Source organism: Littorina saxatilis, linkage group LG10, assembly GCF_037325665.1.
Source record: "Littorina saxatilis isolate snail1 linkage group LG10, US_GU_Lsax_2.0, whole genome shotgun sequence".
NCBI lineage: Eukaryota > Metazoa > Mollusca > Gastropoda > Littorinimorpha > Littorinidae > Littorina > Littorina saxatilis.
The window spans coordinates 14,166,602-14,189,029 of record NC_090254.1 but is presented as its reverse complement, the minus strand read 5'-3'; the positions used below and the strand labels follow the sequence as shown (position 1 = coordinate 14,189,029).

Here is a 22,428-nt window from a genome sequence, read left to right as displayed (position 1 = left end):
TTGCATGTACAGTCATTGAAGCCTTGTCAGGTCATAATATATCCCGGTTATCATTAACATTGTCTCACAGCATAAAAAAGACATACTGTTTAGTCAGTACATTCGCATGTTACACATTTGCATGTCCTACACACACACACACACACACACACACACACACACACACACACACACACACACACACACACACACACTTAATCAGCTACTCTAGCTCAATCCCATGTCTGACATGGAAAAACACTTTGGTTTCGTCAACACGGAAGTACTGGCGAACACCGCGGTCTCCCCTGCTCGGTTCAGTAGGTCCTGACAGCCGGGAAGATTTCCGTTTCAGCCTCTTTTCGGAAGTTCTAGGCACTCCGTGTAAAGCTGAACAAAACAATACCGAAGCTTATGTGCTTCATGTTTATCAACTGTGTGGGTTATGATTTCTTTGAAGATGGAGAACCCTTCTCCACAATGGTAACATCTATAATCCATGATCTGTAAAATGAGAACATTTAATTAAGATCATTCAGGTCATCAAGCAAAAAACTAGGCAGCGCAGCGAAAAACCAGTCATAAGCGCATCCGATCCGAAAAATCAAGCTATCATAAGCGCACAGGGGGTATTTCATAAGAGCACCCGACCACAAATCAGCGACCTGCCTTGTGTTTTGGATAGTTATTCAATAGATACGCATTTTTTTGTAAAAAGAGCAACGTGAATAAGTAGCGCTACATTTCGGGTTTTGACAACTGTAATATGGTTGCAGGATAATTAGTATTTTAGGAGTTATTACATTTTTTCTGCAGACACTCACCTCGTGCCCCGCTCTTCGTATCATACGCTCATCCGCTAAAAAGGGTTATTCTAAGATCACCCAGCATATCATAAGCCCACTCCTGATTGAAGGGCCTGGGACTACGGTCATTGTGAAAAAATGCAGTGCGTTCAGTTTCATTCTGTGAGTTCCACAGCTTGACTAAATGTGACCCTCCACCACGGAATGAGTCACATGTCACCTTTGCATGATTTTCATATTTTTACATTTTCCTAAAGAGTTGTTTATGCTCTATCCAGTGGTGAAAACCGTTTTAGAAAAGAGCAAAAACTGTTTGAGTTATAAGCCTGTGACTAAGGTGACCCTCACACTGTTACCAGACACTCCCCGGACTTATATTAAGCCTAGCGCAGAACCGCGCGAGGTGACATGCGACTCATTTCGTGGTGGAGGGTCACAAATGTAGTAATTTCGTCTTACGCGACTTTGTTGTTGTGTGTGTATGGTTCGGTTGAGGTTGGAGGTTCTTCAAGATTCATGACATTTTTCAGTCCCACCCATGCATTAAACGCCTCTTTCAAAACACCAGCCCTGAAAGTCCCAAAAATTATGTACTAGCCTTGGGCTAGTAATTCTGAACATGTACTAGCCAGAGAGCAAACTTTACCAGCCAAACCAACAATGTTTCAGACACTTTACTCGCATTTGGCGGGTAGATGAACATTTCTACTCGCCAGTTAAATGTTTCTACTCGCCACTTTCAGGCCTGAACACTTGAATGGTTCTTTATCATGCGTAAAGCACACAGCAGTTCTCGTGGTTTATTCAATCACCGAGCCATCGGGGCCCCGTGTTACCCACTTTACGGCATACATGACCTTTTTGGTCGTTTTCGGTCTCAAAGCGACTCTAGATCTGAAATAGCACGTTTTTGTGTACCTCTGCTGTTAAATATATATATACAAACCGAGTGGCGGCGGTTAACTTAGAAAAAATTAAGGGGTTTGCAAAAACTTCGTCTTCATTGGTAATGGTAAGATGCAGCTCATGTGATGTTATAGTTGCCCTGTCGCGGCAGTGCGTTTTTAAGCGCAATACTCATTTTACATAGGCAAATCAACAAACAATACCGCATGTTCGGAAATCGCAGTTGCGTGGCATTCCAAAAAAGGGGAAATTAAAGTTGCATGGTTTCTGGTACTTCCACGCCATCACGTCACTGAAGTGAAAAGAGCTGCATCTTACACGCACAATTCAACTTGTACATCCACCTCGCATGACCTGCATCCAGGCTCCCTTTTTTCAAACTTTCAAAAATTCGAATGGAACTGACCTTGTCCTGATGATAATAATTTGTTCATGTTTGTCCCACATGCTGTCAATTTATTAGGTCTAGCGCCATATCGATCGAGGTTTCCAATCCGTAGCTTTACGTCCAAGCAAAATAAATTCTTTGAAAAAGCTCGCTGTCAATGGAGAGCACCTAGGGTGTTCCCTAGCAGTAAACGTTTGAACTAAAAGGGTGTTTGTATTGAATGTAAAAGCCTTGCTGTGTCTGTGATCGGAAACTGATGGTTTACGGGAGGCATGGTGGGCCTTTAAATAAAAACAAGTCGCGCAACGCGAAATTACTACATCTTGTCAATCTGTCAAACTCACAGAATGAAATTGAACGCACAGCATTTTTGACTCACCTAAGAAGTTGGTGAGTATTAGGATTCCTATGTGTCCATCCGTATGTCCGGCCGGCCGTCCGTCCGTGGACAAATTGAAAAACTTAACGTTGTTTGAAGAAGATTTTCTTGAGAAGATTTTCACCCCAGACATATCCACTCCGCTATCAAGAAAATATGCGTTGAGGTCATCAGGCAGTGATTTCATTGTTTGATTTGGTCACAGCTAAGTGTGTTTTTTCATTCAAAAATCTTGCCTAGATTGGTGATGACATCGTGTTATTTTGTCATAGTGTCAGAAATGAGGTCACGCATTTGTCTGAATATTACATATTTTGTCTGGGCTAGCCAAAACTCAGTTTGGTCAAGAAAACTAGTAATTATTATATTATCATATTCTTGTAATAAAATGTTTTAATTTTCAATTCTGCTCCCAATTTATTTTGAAGTTGCACATATGACTTGCTCTAATTTGATTTTAAGATTACAAGATTGTTACAAATATGCTTTTGTTTTCTTCTAATTTACAGATACCTGAAGGTCACGTCTTTATTATAGTTATCAGGACGTCTTATTGTCTTCGTCAAGAAAGAAAATTACATGATGTAGTGACTGTTCCTTGTATAGCTGTAGGCTTTCGGGTTGACTGTAAACTTTTATATTGACCGTTTTGTGCTGAAAGGATGGAAGTGAAGAACAAGAAATGTATGTGTTGGTATTGTTCAATGGAACGACTTTTCATCTTTTTCCTTGGTATCGTCAAAACGTTTCCGTGTGTTGCCTCTGCGGGTTCATCTTGTATTAATTACTGAATCCGCCATGTTGATTCATAGCTTAACCCAACACGTTGTGCTTGTAACTTTTAAAATACCCCAAATACGCAGACATGAAAAATATCCACGCAAAAAAAAGAAAAAGAATAAACGCTTCCATAGTAACACAAAGTGACAGCACACTCGAGTCGATGATAATACTAACCTTCCCCGAAGGATGTATTCAATGGCGGACTGTTTTTGTTCAACTGCGCATGTGCAAGCACATCTAGTATATTTTGCAGTTCTCTGCGAGAATTCAAATGAAATCCCTCATTTGGCAAGGGCCAGATGTAAGAAGCAATTTTGATTTCTCTATTGCCCTCAAAAATGAACATTCTTACAGTTTGTTTGTCTGTCTGCCTCTCTTTCTTTTTGAAGAAAATATTCTTAAGAAACGATCTGGTCGTTTGACCTGGCATGCTTATATATTTTAAACGTTGTATGTTTTGCAGTGAACATTGCTGTGAACCAACCGGCCACGAGCAGCTCAATGTATGGGACACAGGAACCATGCTTTGCGGTGAACGGCCGAACAAGTGGAGAAATGCGTGACAGGGGAAATAATTACCCAAACTGCTTCCACAGTGCATCAAACGACAATGCCTTTACCTGGTGGTCAGTCGACTTGCAAAGCGAGTACACCATAGCAGAAGTGGAAGTATACAGAAGAACACTGGATAACTATCGTAAGTATTTCACGGCATACGCGTACTAAGCTCTTATTTCTTTCATTTTAGAGCACAAGGTCTGGACTTATGTTGTGCAGTTTCGCTTACTTAAGAAGTGTGCAGCGTGATATTTGCAGATTACGGTACATACAAGTTGTGATCAAATGATCGAGAATTAGTATTTTACTTGTAGAAACTGTAAAATTAACAGCACAGAGATGGTTTTGGTATGAAATGAACGAAGACTGTTTCATTACTTACACAATCAAATAATATAACTGTAAACCGTCTCCCCTATTCTCAGTTCGACAATGACCGCATGAGACATCGGGGCTCCAAAAAATGTCAGTGTCACACTTAGCTGCGCGTAATATTTTTTAATTAATCATTATGCTTTTTTGGTTCCAGTGGCTGAAAAGAAGCCGAATATGGCAAAGAACGTACATTTGTTTATGTTGTTACATTTAAACCTTTTTTTAACTGGGATTTCTCGAGAAATGTGGTGACATTTTAGTTTTATGATCTATGTTGGCATATTACGCTACAGTGAATCCGGGTTAATTTCATACACAGTTTATACTATAAAAAAGGCCGCTGAATAAGAACTTAAAAAGAACATTTTATTTTTATATTTTGCCAGGGATGTTCATATTAATTATGATTTGCTTCTTACTGGTGGCACCCCTGCTGGAGGACGATATTCTTAATTTGTCCTTAAATATGGACTGACAGGCTCAGCATTACGGAAAAAACCCCACCGTGAACTTTCTTTTATAACCATATTATTGCACAATTACTGCTTCTGAAGATTACAGTTGACGAGCAAGAAGGCATTTTGTATGCTATTGCTTTCAGTACATTTGACAAAATAGTTGAATGTTTTCCGCTTTGACCTTTTATTTGAGTTAAGATTATTATCTTGCATACTGCCACACTTGTTTAACATACTCAATCCACTGGCAATCGACTGAATGTCCTGGCTTTGTCAGAGCGCAACAGTCATCCGTGGTAATTTTGTTGTTGAAAATCTGGGTAACTTCCCTCCTGTATTGTTTCATGCGCGCGTGTTTTCACAAAATCGGCTCAAAAGGCATTGTTCTCTAAGGAGAAGGATGTCGTAGGCTGAAATTGCAACCTTTTATTTTAAAATAGCTCCATTTGCAGATGTCAAAAAACACAAGTTTGTTTCAAAAACTTTTGTTTTCCACAAAAGGGCAGCAACTCTCGTCTGGTCAGCGCTGAAAGTCCACGAAATGGGGCACTGGCCTTTGGCTAGTACTTCTCATAATTTACTAGCCAGAGAGCAAAGTTTTGTATTTTTACTCGCCAAACCAACCATTTGTTTCAGCAACTTTACTCGCATTTGGCGAGTAGATTTACATTTTTACTCGCCATTTACATGTTTCTACTCCACTTTCAGGTCTGCTGGTTCGACCAAAGGGAGTTAATTCACAAATTATCAAACACGTTCCTCAGATAGAGCAATTAATAAGCTTAATTAACATTGATATATAATATGCCATGACTTGTCTGTGTTATTGATATATACCACATGTTTAAAATCAGAGGCAAAAGTCTCAATAATTACTTCACAAACAGTACGCACTATCAAAATGCAACTCCTGGGACTGCCAACTACGTTTTGGCAATGTTGCAGGAGACGCTCTCAGCATGCAAGGGATTGTTATTACCATCAACGGGATGGTGTGCTACACATACCCAACTTTAAACAACAAAGCAGCTTTAGCGTCAATACCACGTACGTATGAAATGTAATAGACACGATAGGGGAGATTGTTATGAAAATAACAACACCGATTAGAGTAATATAACAATCATTGGACAGTTATCAGCAAGCACAGGGTGACCCCCCCCCCTCCCCCCCCCCCCCAGCCACAAACAAATGTAAAAAATTATCACCCACTAAAATGATTATATCTTCTACACCTGTCGACAGAATTACTTCATATTTGGTGCACATGTACATTAACTTCAGATTAAGCTTGACCAGTGTACACCAAGGCAAGGTTTTAGGTTAAATAGTCTGATTTTTGTGCTCTTTCAAACAACAAAACTTCCGAACTGGGGATCGATTCCACAGTACGAGCTAGGTTTACAATTGAGCGGTACCCAAACCTAGATCCCATTTAGGACCTCCAGATTGTTACCTTTGATTCGATGGAATGATGTAGAGGCTATACACATTTTCGTGGTTCGCATTTTTTGGATCACCCTGTACTTGTGCAACATGACTAAGTAAAAGCATTTTATTTGGATAGAGCAAATGCGTACACACTGTTAAAGACATCGTACAACGATTGACCCCCCAAATAGATTTCGCTGATATTTTTCCTGTGTTATTTTTAAAGTGGGTTGAAACAAGTGTGAAAAAATGAGAGAAATCAATCGGACAAACTTTATGATACAGAATGTTTGTTATGATGACATGCGAAGAATATCTTGTAAACCAGGGTTTGGTAATTAAATGTGGTTTCTGACTAAGGATTTAAACAGTGTTTATGCAACAATTCATAGATAATTCAACATAATACATGTAAAGGATCAACAACAAGCTGACTAATCATGGACAATCACAGGACCTCTTTTGCAAGTGCTATTAATCTCTGGTTTACGTTTGTTGTAATGATGTACGTGTTTCGATTTGAATTATTGTCACGAGTCTTTGGGGGGTTACTCTGTAATGAAATATGACGGAGGCGAGTCCCTTAAGCATTTGCGTTCCTTGTGGTGTTTTTTTATTGAGTCAGAAGATTGGTGTCACTTTACAGGTCTTAAAATCTGAGAAAACAGGGTCTTCAAAGAGAGGGACTCTTCTATCGGGGTTTCTTAAAAGGAGGGTTCCACTGTAATGGGACATGATATAGAGGAGTCGTACATGCTTTTGTTGACTCACCTGAGTAATTGGTGAGTATTAGGATTCATATGTGTCCGGTGGTATGGACGGCCGGCCGGCCGTCTTACCGTGGACAAAAACTTAAACGTTGGAAGTTTTTTAACCTAGACTTCTGAAACTTTGCAGGCTTTTAGAGTTTGATGATCTCTCGAAGTGACCCCAGTTTGGTTGACCCTCGTCAAAGTTTGGGGTCACAGCGGGGTCATGTTCGTTTCATAAAAACTTAAAGTTGAGGTTATCTCGGATGTTTTTGAAGCTAGAGCTTTGAATCCTTGCACACTTCTAGGGTTTGATAATCTCCCGACTTGACCTAAGTTTGATTGCCCCTAGTCATGTTTTGGGGTCACAGGGGGTCATGTTCGATTCATAATAACTTAACATTGACGTTATCTCAGGCGTTTTCTCTCTCTGGTTGACTCTCTTCACATTATGGGGTCACAGCGGGATCATGTTTGTAAAAGCTTTACATTGCGGTTTTCGCAATTATTTTGGGTGCAAAAGCTTCCAAATTTCAGGAAATTGTAGGTGTTGGTAAATCAGCAGACATAACCATAATTTGGCTTGTTTTCATCAAATGTTAATGTCTCGACATGTATTTCTCTCTCTCTCGACTGCATACTGAGATAAGAACAGCCTCGCTTTCACCTAGATCCTGCCTAAAAACAATGTTCGGACCTCATGTTCAGACTCGGCGTAATGATTCCGAAAGGACTACTTTTAAGCGGTCAAGTTCAGTCGTCCGCATACTCGAAAGTGAAAACAAGTCGCGTAAGGCGAAAATACAATATTTAGTCAAGTAGCTGCCATTTTTCAGCAAGACCGTATGCTCGTAGCATCGTCAGTCCACCGCTCATGGCAAAGGCAGTGAAATTGACAAGAAGAGCGGGGTAGTAGTTGCGCTAAGAAGGATAGCACGCTTTTCTGTACCTCTCTTTGTTTTAACTTTCTGAGCGTGTTTTTAATCCAAACATATCATATCTATATGTTTTTGGAATCAGGAACCGACAAGGAATAAGATGAAAGTGTTTTTAAATTGATTTGGACAATTTAATTTTGATAATAATTTTTATATATTTAATTTTCAGAGCTTGTTTTTAATCCGAATATAACATATTTATATGTTTTTGGAATCAGCAAATGATGGAGAATAAGATAAACGTAAATTTGGATCGTTTTATAAATTTTTATTTTTTTTTACAATTTTCCGATTTTTAATGACCAAAGTCATTAATTAATTTTTAAGCCACCAAGCTGAAATGCAATACCGAACCCCGGGCTTCGTCGAAGATTACTTGACCAAAATTTCAACCAATTTGGTTGAAAAATGAGGGCGTGACAGTGCCGCCTCAACTTTCACGAAAAGCCGGATATGACGTCATCAAAGACATTTATCAAAAAAATGAAAAAAACGTATGGGGATTTCATACCCAGGAACTCTCATGTCAAATTTCATAAAGATCGGTCCAGTAGTTTAGTCTGAATCGCTCTACACACACACACACACGCACACACACACACACATACACCACGACCCTCGTTTCGATTCCCCCTCGATGTTAAAATATTTAGTCAAAACTTGACTAAATATAAAAAAGATGAAACGTTTTGCTACAGTATCGGAGGATGAACTGTCGAAGAAGAAAAAGAATCTCGTGCAAACCGAGCGGCTCCAACACACTTCAGGGCAATGTGTCGGCTGATGCACAGAGCGGGCGAGCCCATTATCCTAAAGGGGGGGATTTCACAAAAGAAGACGAAAATGAGTTCAATGACCCCGGAGCAGATCGATCTTGCAAACCTCCTTCCAAACAACATTCCTTTCACCAACTGCCAGATCAAATCCCTCACCATCAACATTATCAATAAATAAACCCTTGATTGACAAACCTTACGCACATTACCCGCCGGCGAAATTTTTTTTCACACGTCAGTTACGGGCTTTCAATCCCGAAGGCTATTTCCGAGTAGCTACGAACGTAAACGGAAGTTCCGATGTGTTCGGCACGGCAGTTTCCCGCCGAGCCGTGTCTGTATGCTGCGCTGTGTGCCAGTCTTTACGCGGCTGGAGGCACGCACTGTGATGAGTCACGCTGCGTTAATGCTACAGGCAATCTCCCGCTGTCTGTGTGAATAAACTGATTGGCTTTGTTTTTCACTTGTGTTGCTCTATGCGTTTATTAATCAGTACTAAAACATTCATAATTTTGAAGTACACCCTTTGCCCTACACGCTCATATAAAATGTATAAGAATTGACCATGGTTGTGTGCGTAGGCTTGCATTTAAATAAAGGTAAATGTTTGCGACCGTGTTGTGTTGTCTTCGTTTTCTGAAAATATCATCAACTTCCATCGTCCGTGGACATCGCATCGCATAAAACACAATTAAAATGTGTACACCCACGCAAAGTATAGCATGTGTAGAACAAGCACATCCTAATTATTTTCCCAAGCGGTGAAAGGGTGTTGATGGGGAGGTGCGATAAAGGGTCAGCGTGGCGCCGCACCTCGGCTAATGTTTATAGTCTCGTCAGTTCGCTTGTCTCTGTAGGGGCCAGAGTTTATCTCTGGAATGTAAATTGTTTTTAAGTAAAAAGCCACGCATCCCGCTAACGATATCACTTCCATTGTGGACGTTGTTCACTGGGCATGTACTGATTCTGAATAAAAGTAAAACCAGAATATGTCATGTGAATCATAGTGTTTCTTATTGACTCAAAAGTGACTCGGTGTTTGATTTGACCTCCGCCAAGCCAGCAGTGTTAATCCGATGCTAGTGTCAGTATCTCAGGTGGCACACATGATTTTGATTGCGTATGTTTTATTTATTTTCTCATTCTCTATGTGTCTCATGAAGACTACTATATCAGCGTGTAGTGAAATGTTATGCGGTTTAGTGAAGTGAGTAACCACCCGTGTAATGGCAAATAAAGCGGACCAAGTGCATACAGAACAGTTACATGAGCAGAGACTACATTCTCTTTGTAGAGTGTGTGGCAGAAGATCTATTAAAAGGGATGAAACCGCATTCTGCCTCAATGAAATGTTGCTATCACACACGTGTTATCAAGCAGGTTCATGGATTGAACATGACTCTAGTTTCACCTGTCCTTCACTCTGTCCTGCCCGTGCTTCACAAAAAAAGACAAGAGGCGAAGCCTTCAAGGCTCCCGTAAGAAATCGACAAACAGTAACACAAACTCATTCACTCCGTCACACATACACACACACACACACACACACAGTAAGCATAGGTGACACGGTGCAAGAGTGGGAGACACTAGATCTAGATCTGTCTGTCTGTAGCCTACTTACGGGGACACGACTGCCAGATCAACACTGCGCTTTCGACAGCGCTTCCTCGCGCACACACTGGAAACACGCTGTGCAGATCAACCTGTAGGAAATCTCCTTTGGTATCTTCTTTATCTATTTTTCTGGGGCTACAAAACCGAACAATGTGAAATCGTCTTCCCCGAATCGGCGAACTGCAGCTGGGTGAGAACTGTATCTATACCACAATCCTTCACGCGATCTGACTTAACCTTGACCCCTGACCTGGTCTACATACCACACACGACACAAACCAGTCAAAAACAAAAAACACCCCCCACCACCCGTTTTCTTTGGATATACACTTTAACTACATCGTTTAACTTGTATCTTGGTCAAGGTTTAAAAAACAAGAAATTCCTCCGATAGGAAAAACACCCCCGTCAAAGGGAAATAACCTTCTCAGTTGGTGGCAGTGAGAATGGTTATTTCCCTTTGACCAACGGGGGTGTGCCCGTATAAGTCCTTGTATAATTTTAATCCACCAATAACTCCCTAACCGTGTGTTTGACTGGTCCCAATTTTTGTAAGGACCGTCTCAGGAATGTATAGAACCTGTTCACCAAGTTTGGTGACGATAGGTCCGTTCATTCTTGAGATCTACTTGCGAACACAAACACCCAAACAAACACCCAAACAAATACCCAAACAAATACCCAAACAAACACATCGAGCGAAACCTATACACACCCCTATACCGGGGGTGTAAAAAAAAGTCTAAGTCCTGTGACGCGTTATAGTGGGACGCTTCGGTACCGGGACGCTTTGGTACCGGGACGCTTCGGTACCGGGACGCTTTGGTACCGGGACGCTTCGGTACCGGGACGCTTTGGTACCGGGACGCTTCGGTACCGGGACGCTTTGGTACCGGGACGCTTCGGGGTGTCCCCGTTGAAGAAGGTGACCCGTCGCTCTGCAACAAATTGGTCTCCATTTTCCGCCGTGTTTTGTGAATAAAACGTGTTTACTACCCACACATACAAAACGATGCTGTTGGTTCTTTTTATATTTAGTCAAGTTTTGACTAAATATTTTAACATCGAGGGGGAATCGAAACGAGGGTCGTGGTGTATGTGCGTGCGTGTGTGCGTGCGTGTGTGTGTGTGTGTGTGTGTGTGTGTGTGTGTGTGTGTGTGTGTAGAGCGATTCAGACTAAACTACTGGACCGATCTTTATGAAATTTGACATGAGAGTTCCTGGGTATGAAATCCCCGAACGTTTTTTTCATTTTTTTGATAAATGTCTTTGATGACGTCATATCCGGCTTTTCGTGAAAGTTGAGGCGGCACTGTCACGCCCTCATTTTTCAACCAAATTGGTTGAAATTTTGGTCAAGTAATCTTCGACGAAGCCCGGGGTTCGGTATTGCATTTCAGCTTGGTGGCTTAAAAATTAATTAATGACTTTGGTCATTAAAAATCGGAAAATTGTAAAAAAAAAAATAAATTATAAAACGATTCAAATTTACGTTCATCTTATTCTCCATCATTTTCTGATTCCAAAAACATATAAATATGTTATATTCGGATTAAAAACAAGCTCTGAAAATTAAATATATAAAAATTATTATCAAAATTAAATTGTCCAAATCAATTTAAAAACACTTTCATCTTATTCCTTGTCGGTTCCTGATTCCAAAAACATATAGATTTGATATGTTTGGATTAAAAACACGCTCAGAAAGTTAAAACAAAGAGAGGTACAGAAAAGCGTGCTATCCTTCTTAGCGCAACTACTACTCCGCTCTTCTTGTCAATTTCACTGCCTTTGCCATGAGCGGTGGCCTGACGATGCTACGAGTAAAATGGCATTGCGTTCAGTTTCATTCTGTGAGTTCGACAGCTACTTGACTAAATATTGTATTTTCGCCTTACGCGACTTGTTATATTTGGTCAAGTTTTGACTAAATATTTTAACATCGAGGGGGAATCGAAACGAGGGTCGTGGTGTATGTGCGTGCGTGCGTGTGTGTGAGCGTGCGTGTGTGTGTGTGTGTGTGTGTGTGTGTGTGTAGAGCGATTCAGACTAAACTACTGGACCGATCTTTATGAAATTTGACATGAGAGTTCCTGGGTATGAAATCCCTGAACGTTTTTTTCATTTTTTTGATAAATGTCTTTGATGACGTCATATCCGGCTTTTCGTGAAAGTTGAGGCGGCACTGTCACACCCTCATTTTTCAACCAAATTGGTTCAAATTTTGGTCAAGTATTCTTCGACGAAGCCCGGGGTTTGGTATTGCATTTCAGCTTGGTGGCTTAAAAATTAATTAATGACTTTGGTCATTAAAAATCGGAAAATTGTAAAAAAAAAAAAATTTATAAAATGATCCAAATTTACGTTTATCTTATTCTCCATCATTTGCTGATTCCAAAAACATATAAATATGTTATATTCGGATTAAAAACAAGCTCTGAAAATTAAATATATAAAAATTATTATCAAAATTAAATTTTCCAAATCAATTTAAAAACACTTTCATCTTATTCCTTGTCGGTTCCTGATTCCAAAAACATATAGATATGATATGTTTGGATTAAAAACACGCTCAGAAAGTTAAAACAAAGAGAGGTACAGAAAAGCGTGCTATCCTTCTTAGCGCAACTACTACCCCGCTCTTCTTGTCAATTTCACTGCCTTTGCCATGAGCGGTGGACTGACGATGCTACGAGTATACGGTCTTGCTGAAAAATGGCAGCTACTTGACTAAATATTGTATTTTCGCCTTACGCGACTTGTTATGTTTACATTTAGTCAAGTTTTGACTAAATGTTTTAACATAGAGGGGGAATCGAGACGAGGGTCGTGGTGTGTGTGTGTGTGTGTGTGTGTAGAGCGATTCAGACTAAACTACTGGACCGATCTTTATGAAATTTTACATGAGAGTTCCTGGGAATGATATCCCCGGACGTTTTTTTCTTTTTTTTGATAAATCTCTTTGATGACGTCATATCGGGCTTTTTGTAAAAGTTGAGGCGGCACTGTCACACCCTCATTTTTCAATCAAATTGATTGAAATTTTGGCCAAGCAATCTTTGACGAAGGCCGGACTTCGGTAATGCATTTCAGCTTGGTGGCTTAAAAATTAATTGATGACTTTGGTCATTAAAAATCTGAAAATTGTAAAAAAAATTTTTTTTATAAAACGATCCAAATTTACGTTCATCTTATTCTTCATCATTTTCTGATTCCAAAAACATATAAATATGTTATATTTGGATTAAAAACAAGCTCTGAAAATTAAAAATATAAAAATTATGATCAAAATTAAATTTTTGAAATCAATTTAAAAACACTTTCATCTTATTCCTTGTCGGTTCCTGATTCCAAAAACATATAGATATGATATGTTTGGATTAAAAACACGCTCAGAAAGTTAAAACGAAGAGAGGTACAGAAAAGCGTGCTATCCTTCTCAGCGCAACTACTACCCCGCTCTTCTTGTCAATTTCACTGCCTTTGCCACGAGCGGTGGACTGACAATGCTACGAGTATACGGTCTTGGTGAAAAATTGCAGAGCGTTCAGTTTCATTCTGTGAGTTCGACAGCTTGACTAAATGTTGTATTTTTGCCTTACGCGACTTGTCTTATTGTTTGTTTTATGCTTAGCAGTTTAGTATGCTTTGCTTTCGTCTCAATTCTATGGATGGCTATAAAATAAGCATTTAAATGTGAAGGTGGTAATATTACCCATGATCTGAGCCGTTCACATATGTGAAATATTCTTAGTGTTGAATTGATTGATACAGGTCACATAAGGATCAAGATTGTATCAATCAGTTGGAAGTAAAAGTTCTCTTAATTAAGCATCCGTTTATGAAGCTGGAACAGCTTTTATTTTTTGTGTGGGGGGGTTATAGGTAGTAGAATCCTCTTTTTAAGACTTACATAACTCTCATGGACATGACTATAAAGCATTTTGCTTTTCTTGTTTTTCTTGTTCTAATGCAGATCAACAAACAGTGAGGTGTGTTGAACCCCTGAGAGGCCGACACGTGATGTTACAGAAACGGGTTGGGATACCAACAGAGAATGATTACAAATTTATACAGATTTGTGAAATACAGATCTATGGTAAGTCGATGAAAAAATTTTGGAATCATTCACTGTACTTTGCACACTTGACATCAAGGAATCAACAAATGTTAGCTTTGAGTGGTATGTCGATTTAGACGTACGTCTAAATGACTACGACTCCAGTGTGGTGTATCTGGTGTACACATTGTTATAAATGACCCAGGGTTCGGTTGATTCTAGTCAAATGTCAAGGTCATCGTGTGGTGATTCCGTGTCTGTAAGTGGAAAATTATCATTTTCGTGAGACTCCATCGAGCTAGAGCAGCAGATAATTTGTTTCTGATCAGTATTCCACGTACAGAAGGACAGCGGAATGAGCATTTGCCCTTCCTACTTTAAAGGCACACCGCGGATCACTGTCTCAGATCTGTCCATGCGACTTCTTGGGATAAAACCATCCCTGCACGTGTGACTGCATAACAAAATCCAACAGTCGGTGTTCTTTTTGTTAACAGTGGGAAGTTTTTTTTGTGAATAGATTTCTCAATAGACACTTGTCCAGTTTGGATTTTGAGTTGTGGAATGTGTCAAAGGGGAGGGGTGGTCTTATCCTGGGCAATGCCTTGGCAGATCTGTGATAGTGAGCCGAACGTATTTTGTGGGAAGGACGATCCTTCGTGACAAAGACCGGCAGGTAAATGCAAGTTATTTGGAGGATACATGCCGAGTCTCAGTGAATATCAAACATAATGGTTAGCGGATCATGGAAAATGCGAGCTTCAGCGATTTTTTTTTAATATTAACTGAGACTATGTGTGTATCATATTCATTCCTCCTTTCAGTTTGTTCATTTTTTTAAAGAAAAAAATGTGTTTTTATGCCACAGTTTGACCGAATCCTAATCACTCAGCCAGTCTACCTGCAACTGAGTGAATAATGCGTGGTTGTATATTTCCATGAAAATCATTCAATTCTTCTTAGGCTTCACAGCAGTTTATTTGGTGTGCAATAAAATCAAGTACACATGTAAGCCGTTGTTCTGCTGAGGCGACAAAGACAGATAATTTCGGGTTCTTTTCATGTTCTGGTATCGCTAAGGACATTTTTCTTTCTTCGTATGCCTTCAAATTCAAGGATGTGTGCATTTGCTTGTGTGTGTCCTGAAATATAGTCAATGGTTGACCGACGGGTTGCAGTCTTTTTATCGAAGTAACCCAGTGTGTAGAAATCCGGAAGGGAACAACTCTAGTCTCTACACAAATAATGAGAGTAACTTGTCTTGAGACCTAGCTCGCGCCGATGGTGCAGTTGCACAAGGTAGATTTCGATCAAGAAAACAACCGTACACATGAATTTTACATTATATTTCGTGTGTTCAAACCTGTAGTTGTTGGTTTAAATGCGGTATGTCAGTTTAAATGCGGTATGGTAGTTTAAATGGGGTATATTTGTGTTGTCTGCTCTAGAGATGTATATTTTATTTTGAGCGTTTGGACATTTTCAGTGCTAAAAGTAGTGTACACAAAGTGGTAGCTTCTCAACCCATAAGCTATCGAGGATTCAGGCTTTTTGCTGGGTGGTTATTGTTTTGGTTGCTTCCGGTTTACAGAAGAAAAGAAGCAGCTGGAGGGGAGAATAATGTAGCAATAATTGCTTTCCCCCAGTGTTTGATAAGTCTTCGCGACTGTACGGGGATCCACAAAACAGCACGGGCACCGCATGCCCTAGCGGTTGCCTGTGTGATAACTTCTACGGATGTAGCAGACGCGGTGAGTATCAGTATATTACGTGCCGAGTCAGACTCTGTCTCTCTCTCCCTCCATCTCTCTTTCGCTGTGTGTGAAGCCCTTTGATGCTGGTGTGTTTGTGTGGTGTGTGAGTGTACAGTCGTCCTGCGACTTGTGTCAGCCTCTGACTCGGACCGGCCAGCCATGACTCAACATTTTCGTCGAAAACCGCCAAGCCAGCTTCAGCGCGACAGGCTGCGAGCCGAAAAACGAAAGAAAAAGAAAGAAGAAGAAAACCGTGTCAACACATTAAAGGCAAGTCCTGACATTTCTTCACTGATAAATCCTACCCTTGTTTCGCTATCTGAAAGAAATCAACAACAGCATCGGCTCGAATGTGAAAGTGACACGCAACACTGTGACAGTGACATTTTTGCCCGTGCTGCACGCACTGATGACAACACGCCCTCTGAACGTAATAACAATAAACAGGGTGAGGCTGAAGCTGTGCTAGTACGGAGATTTAAGAAACGAAACGTTGGGACGTTTCGTTTTGAAGTTGTGGTAAACGTCATTATTTCGGGGGTCTCTCGCTGGAAAGGTGAAGGTCAACTGAAACGGAACGTGGAACGTCAAAACGCAGTCACGTTTTCCACCCCCAAAAAACGAACAATATTTCGTCAACTTTTGTGAGTATTTTTGCACACTAACAGTTTTATTTGTTGGCCATTTTATGCATTGCTAGATTCATCAACCCTTTCACAGTCTTTCAGCGCTGAGAATGTGTTCATTGGAGGTAGACAACTGTTGTGAACTGAAATATTTTGAAGGGTGCTGATCCTGGTACATTTATCCAACTTCATGGTGAGAAAGCAAATGGCGAAGCAGAAGTAGGTCATCGCATCGAATTTTTATTCTGGCTTCGTATGTGATCAGGTGCATGAATTGAAAAATGTGAAGCTCTTGTGCGTGCAATGCGAGTATGTCAATCCTTTATTGACTCGTGGAGTTGAAATTATGCCATGCCCAGTCAGCGGATCATATCCTGCCATGCCCGGCCTTTCATTCCGAAACGAAACGTGAATACATCTAAATCTTGTCTGCGGCCTATGCCGTCTCGTTACACGTTCCGTTTCGCGGGGTGACTCATTCACCAAACGAAACGAGCTGCAAAACGAAACGTGCTGTTTCTTAAATCTCGCTAATGTCGCCACGGGCCACTGAGTCACGTGGTGTGTCTGTTTTGGATACCTGGCTGTTGAAAACACAGTCTCGGACCAGAGAAGTCACAGAAACACAGGATACATAAGAGAAAAAGGCATCTGACCTAGGTCACAGTCTGTCGGCCGTAAAGGAGTATGTGTCGGGACTGAAGGACCGATCAGCTGTGCGTGCAGTGAAACATGTACACAGAAACAACTCTTTTCGAAGGGTGGTTCGTGACAACACAGATGACAGACAATCACTGCTATGTGAAACTGACGATTTCGTGTTGGTCACCGATTGCAGCACCGACAAAAGTCCACGCACGTACTGGATGATCAAGCAAGCAGCTCGCCACATGATACAAGAAGAGAAGGAGTAGGCTACCTCGACAAGCTTCGTCACCCGTCGACAGGAGAAAATTCGCCGATCAACTCCGAAATGCGCTACACGAAGTGTCTGTACCCCGGGATGTGACTAAATTCTACCTCGGTTGACAGCAAGGCTATTCGGTTCGGATATCGTATCGATGTTGTGGGTGTGACTCGGGACTTTTGTTCTCATCATGACATTTTGGAGAACGGTGTAAATTGAATTACACAGAACAAACGGACAATGCGAACACTGACGTGGAAACTACTGTGTCGGGAAAGGGATGGAAACTGTAAATCATCCCTATGATCGGTGCATCGTTAAACGTTTCATGTTTTCGAAACTATGTGTACACCGAGTTCCCTTCCCCTCCTTCCCCAATGCAAGGGGCCGATGGCCTAGCAATTAAACTTTCGTATTCGTATTCTCACACACACACAAACACACACTGTCTCTCCGTCTCTCTGTCTGTCTGTCTGTCTCTCTCGCTCGCTCGCTCGCTCGCTCGCTCGCTCTCTCTCTCTCTCTCTCTCTCTCTCTCTCTCTCTCTCTCTCTCTCTCTCTTCATCACTTAGAGCAGCATTCAGTTGAAACAATATGGCTAGAATTAAAATTGCCTAAATCAGCACCAATATTGATAGGTTTCTGCTACAGGAATCCAGCTGAACATATTAACTGGTACGATAATTTTGATGATATGATGGACGCTGTCAGTCTTGAATCCAGAGAAATTATACTTTTGGGGGATTTTAATCTTGATTTAGTGAAACCCAACAAATGCTGGATGGAAAGGTTATCCCTGCATAATTTACAACAGTTAGTAACGATTCAACAAGGATTACAGCTACCTCATCTATGCTTATCTTGACCATATCTATGTGTCAACCCGAGCTAACATGATTGAAACCTCAGTTCCAAGTATTAGCTGCAGTCATCACTTTCCAGTGTGCCCTAACATGGTCGAAAAAAAAGGATAGAATCCCAAAACTGAACCATACATTTAGTACATGAAGGTTATTTTCAAATCTTGATCAATATCCATACCTTTTGGAACTAAATTGTACAGAGTTTTTAATAATGATTTATTTATGTATAATTATACTGACCCCGATGAAGCATTTGAATTATGGTACAACTTGTTTATAAAAGTATATCATAAACATGCACCATTTCGAACCTCTTGTGTGCAGCAACATCCCAAACCTAAGTGGCTTACAGACGACATTCAACATGCGATTGATTACCGCGATTTTCTTAAACGAAAGGGAAAAGAAGAAGAATACAGAAAACAGAGAAACAAAGTAACGTCCATGAAACGTGCAGCTCGTAGAAAGTATTACCGTGAGCTCGCTGCATCCAGTTCAAAACAAAACTCAAAAGCCATCTGGAAGGTGATCAACCAATTATCTCGTAAAGATACAGTAAAATCTTCCGTTATTGATATACCTGCTGATGATCTGAACATTCATTTTACTTCTATTGTTGACAAAATAATTACAACTGATAGATCGAAACAGAATAATCTGGACAAGTTGAAACAGTTTTGTGATTCAAAAAATATTACCCATAATTTAGACATTCCTCTGCTATCTGTTAGCGAAGTCTTCCATTATCTGTTGTGCTTAAAACAAACAGGTACTCGTGGTTTGGATAATCTTGATGGGAAAATTCTGAAGTTGTCTGCCCCTTTTATTGCAGAATCCCTTACATATGTTTATAATTTGTGCCTTGACAAATCCTACTTTCCCACCAAATTAAAGGAGGCGAAAGTAATCCCGCTATTTAAATCAGGTAGTTCTTCTGACCCCGCCAATTACAGACCAATCTCAATTCTTCCTGTTTTATCAAAACCACTTGAAAAACACATATTTACACACTTGACCACTCATTTGAAGAAATACGATCTTATACATTCCAACCAGTCAGGTTTTAGAGAAAATCATTCGTGCCACACAGCATTAACAAACCTTCTTGAAAGTTGGCTTAGTAGCATTAATAATAATCAACTCTGTGGTGTCTTATTCGTCGATTTTGCTAAAGCTTTCGACTCCCGCAGTGGGGCACTGCGGTTATGAAATTAAAGGCCCCTCCTGTTTTTGGAACCGCAGGAGCTTTCTAGTTTGCTGTTAGGTAGATTTTTGGTTCCTCTTTCCTGTCATGCTCTCTTTTTCTTCATGAATTCTTTTCTTTTTTCTGCCTTCTTGCTCATTCACCTGTATTTTTTCCAAAAAATCTCTTTTCTTGCCGCTTGTATCGCGATTCATGTATAGTTTAATCTGTAAGTGTTCTGATGTAAGCCCAGCAGTAGATAGGTTAAGCCTATTTTAACATACTGGAAACTGGTAATCTTCCAGTAGGTATTAATTTAGTTTTACTAAAGCCTGCTGGGACACAAGTAATGGGTTAGTGCATTTGTAAACAGGAATCGCTTGACAAGTGGCCCCCTTCATCCCCCCCTTCCTCGTCCTGATATGGCTCTACGTAGTCGGCTGGACGTTAAGCAACAAATAAACAAACAAACAAATAAAGCTTTCGACGTTATTAATCATGAATTACTATTAAGAAAATTAGTTGAATATAGAATGTCACCCCAAACCTTATGCCTGCTCTCCTCTTTCTTAGCTGGGCGAGAGCAGTCTGTCTGCGTTAATTCAACCGTATCCAGCAAAAGACCTGTGTTATACGGGGTTCCCCAGGGCTCTGTCCTTGGACCACTACTCTTTTCCCTGTATATTAATGATCTTCCTCTTAGTATTAATGAGAACTGCGAACTCTTTGCTGACGATACGACCCTACACACTACTGATAAAAAATTAGACAAAGTTTATTCATCGTTGCAGAACAGTGTAGATGATCTCATTCATTGGACGGAGTATAACCACATGAGTCTTCACCCTAAAAAGACCAAATACATGTTAATAACAACAAGACAAAAGAGACAAAACATACGAAACAATCCTCATTCCATATTAATTGGTAACGACGCAATAGAGGAGGTAGGAGATCATAAAGTTTTGGGAGTAAATATCGATAATAATTTGTCTTGGGCCCATCATGTTCGGTCGGTATGTAAAACAATGTCCAGAAAAATATATCAGTTAAATAGAATTAAACACTTTCTAGATCAGCACTCAAGGTTATTATACTTTAACGCATATATACAAACCATCACAGATTATTGTTCAACCATCTGGGACTCTGCCAGTGCTAATATTTTAAAACCATTGTATAGTTTACATAGGCGAGCGCTGAAACTAATTTTACTGAAACAATCCAGTCTTGTATTTGATGATTATAAGAAACTTAAGATTCTCCCACTAAAACAAAGATTTAAATTAAATGAAGGCGTGCTCCTTCACAAAATACTTTCCGGCCGTGCACCACGAACTTTCGTTGCAAACTTTAAAGTGAAACCAAACCGAAAGTTTAACGTCCCAATTCCAAGGATAGATCTCTTCAAATCAAGCTTAGCCTATTCTGGTAGCGTCCTGTGGAATTCTTTCCCGGAATTTGTGAGAGTCCCAATGAGTCTCAATACTTTCAAAAAACACCTTTCACTGTATTTAATGTTAAATTACGAAAAATCACAGTGATGGAAGACTTCGTTTGATTATATTTTCATTTGTCCAAAGCATCAGTGTTCATTATATCCACACAAAAACACTCAAATTAATAACACATTTACTCATGCATGTATATGTGTATTCAGCATTGTTTTCACTGCGTTACATATACGATGCTTTATATTTGTGTATAATATGTAATGTGTAAATATTCATATGTTGTTGTTTTTCTCTACCTTTTTTTCTACGTTAATATCCGTGTAAATATGTGATTAGATTAGTCCCCTCTCTGGGCGAGGGCTGGTTGAAAAAAAGCTCGTTGTATTGCTTACGCCACAACCCTCGAAAAATAAAATTTGATTTGATTTGATTTGATTTGTGACTCTCTCTCTCTCTGTCCATCTGTTGCTCTGTGTGTGAAAGGGATACTACCTGAAATAAATGCACTCAGATTGCGTTCAAAGTTATACCATGGGAAGCGAGAGGTTGCGAGTTCGACCCTGGGTCAGGGCGTTAGCAATTTTCTCCCCCCTTTCCTAACCTAGGTGGTGGGTTCAAGTGCTAGTCTTTCGGATGAGACGAAAAACCGAGGTCTCTTCGTGTACACTACATTGGGGTGTGCACGTTAAAGATCCCACGATTGACAAAAGGGTCTTTCCTGGCAACATTGAATAGGCATAGATAAAAAATGTCCACCAAAATACCCGTGTGACTTGGAATAATAGGCCGTGAAAAGTAGGATATGCGCCGAAATGGCTGCGATCTGCTGGTCGATGTGAATGCGTGATGTATTGTGTAAAAAATTCCATCTCACACGGCATAAATAGATCCCTGCGCCTGGAGATACGCGAGCGATATAAGACTTCATATATAATGCGTTACAAATGATACCGCGCAGGAGGGCTGTCTTGTCTTTGAGTTGTTCTTTGCTACTGTTGACAAGTGGGGGTCGGCTCACACGGACGCATTTTTCAACACAGTCTAGGGAAGAAACTGGCCACAAAGCACCCAGTACATGACAGAGAGATAGGAGAATCAACACAATCAAAGAAAATACCACAATCATTCAATAAATATGGTACTGATATTAAAAAATACCGGCACGGTTGGCCTAGTGGTAAGGCGTCCGCCCCGTGATCGGGATGTCGTGGGTTCGAACCCCGGCCGGGTCATACCTAAGACTTTAAAATTGGCAATCTAGTGGCTGCTCCGCCTGGCGTCTGGCATTATGGGGTTAGTGCTAGGACTGGTTGGTCCGGTGTCAGAATAATGTGACTGGGTGAGACATGAAGCCTGTGCTGCGACTTCTGTCTTGTGTGTGGCGCACGTTATATGTCAAAGCAGCACCGCCCTGATATGGCCCTTCGTGGTCGGCTGGGC

The 22,428-nt window shown here is 40.5% G+C and overlaps 1 protein-coding gene across 1 annotated transcript in view; it reads left to right on the top strand.

Moving 5' to 3' along the window:
- Window positions 1-22,428, top strand: part of LOC138977779 (uncharacterized) — a 55,303-nt gene that overhangs the window by 16,917 nt on the left and 15,958 nt on the right. Inside the window, exons 5-8 of the mRNA XM_070350384.1 lie at window positions 3,705-3,938; window positions 5,578-5,679; window positions 14,118-14,240; window positions 15,848-15,952. Coding sequence (XP_070206485.1) covers window positions 3,705-3,938; window positions 5,578-5,679; window positions 14,118-14,240; window positions 15,848-15,952 — 564 coding nt within the window. The remainder of the gene's footprint in view (window positions 1-3,704; window positions 3,939-5,577; window positions 5,680-14,117; window positions 14,241-15,847; window positions 15,953-22,428) is intronic.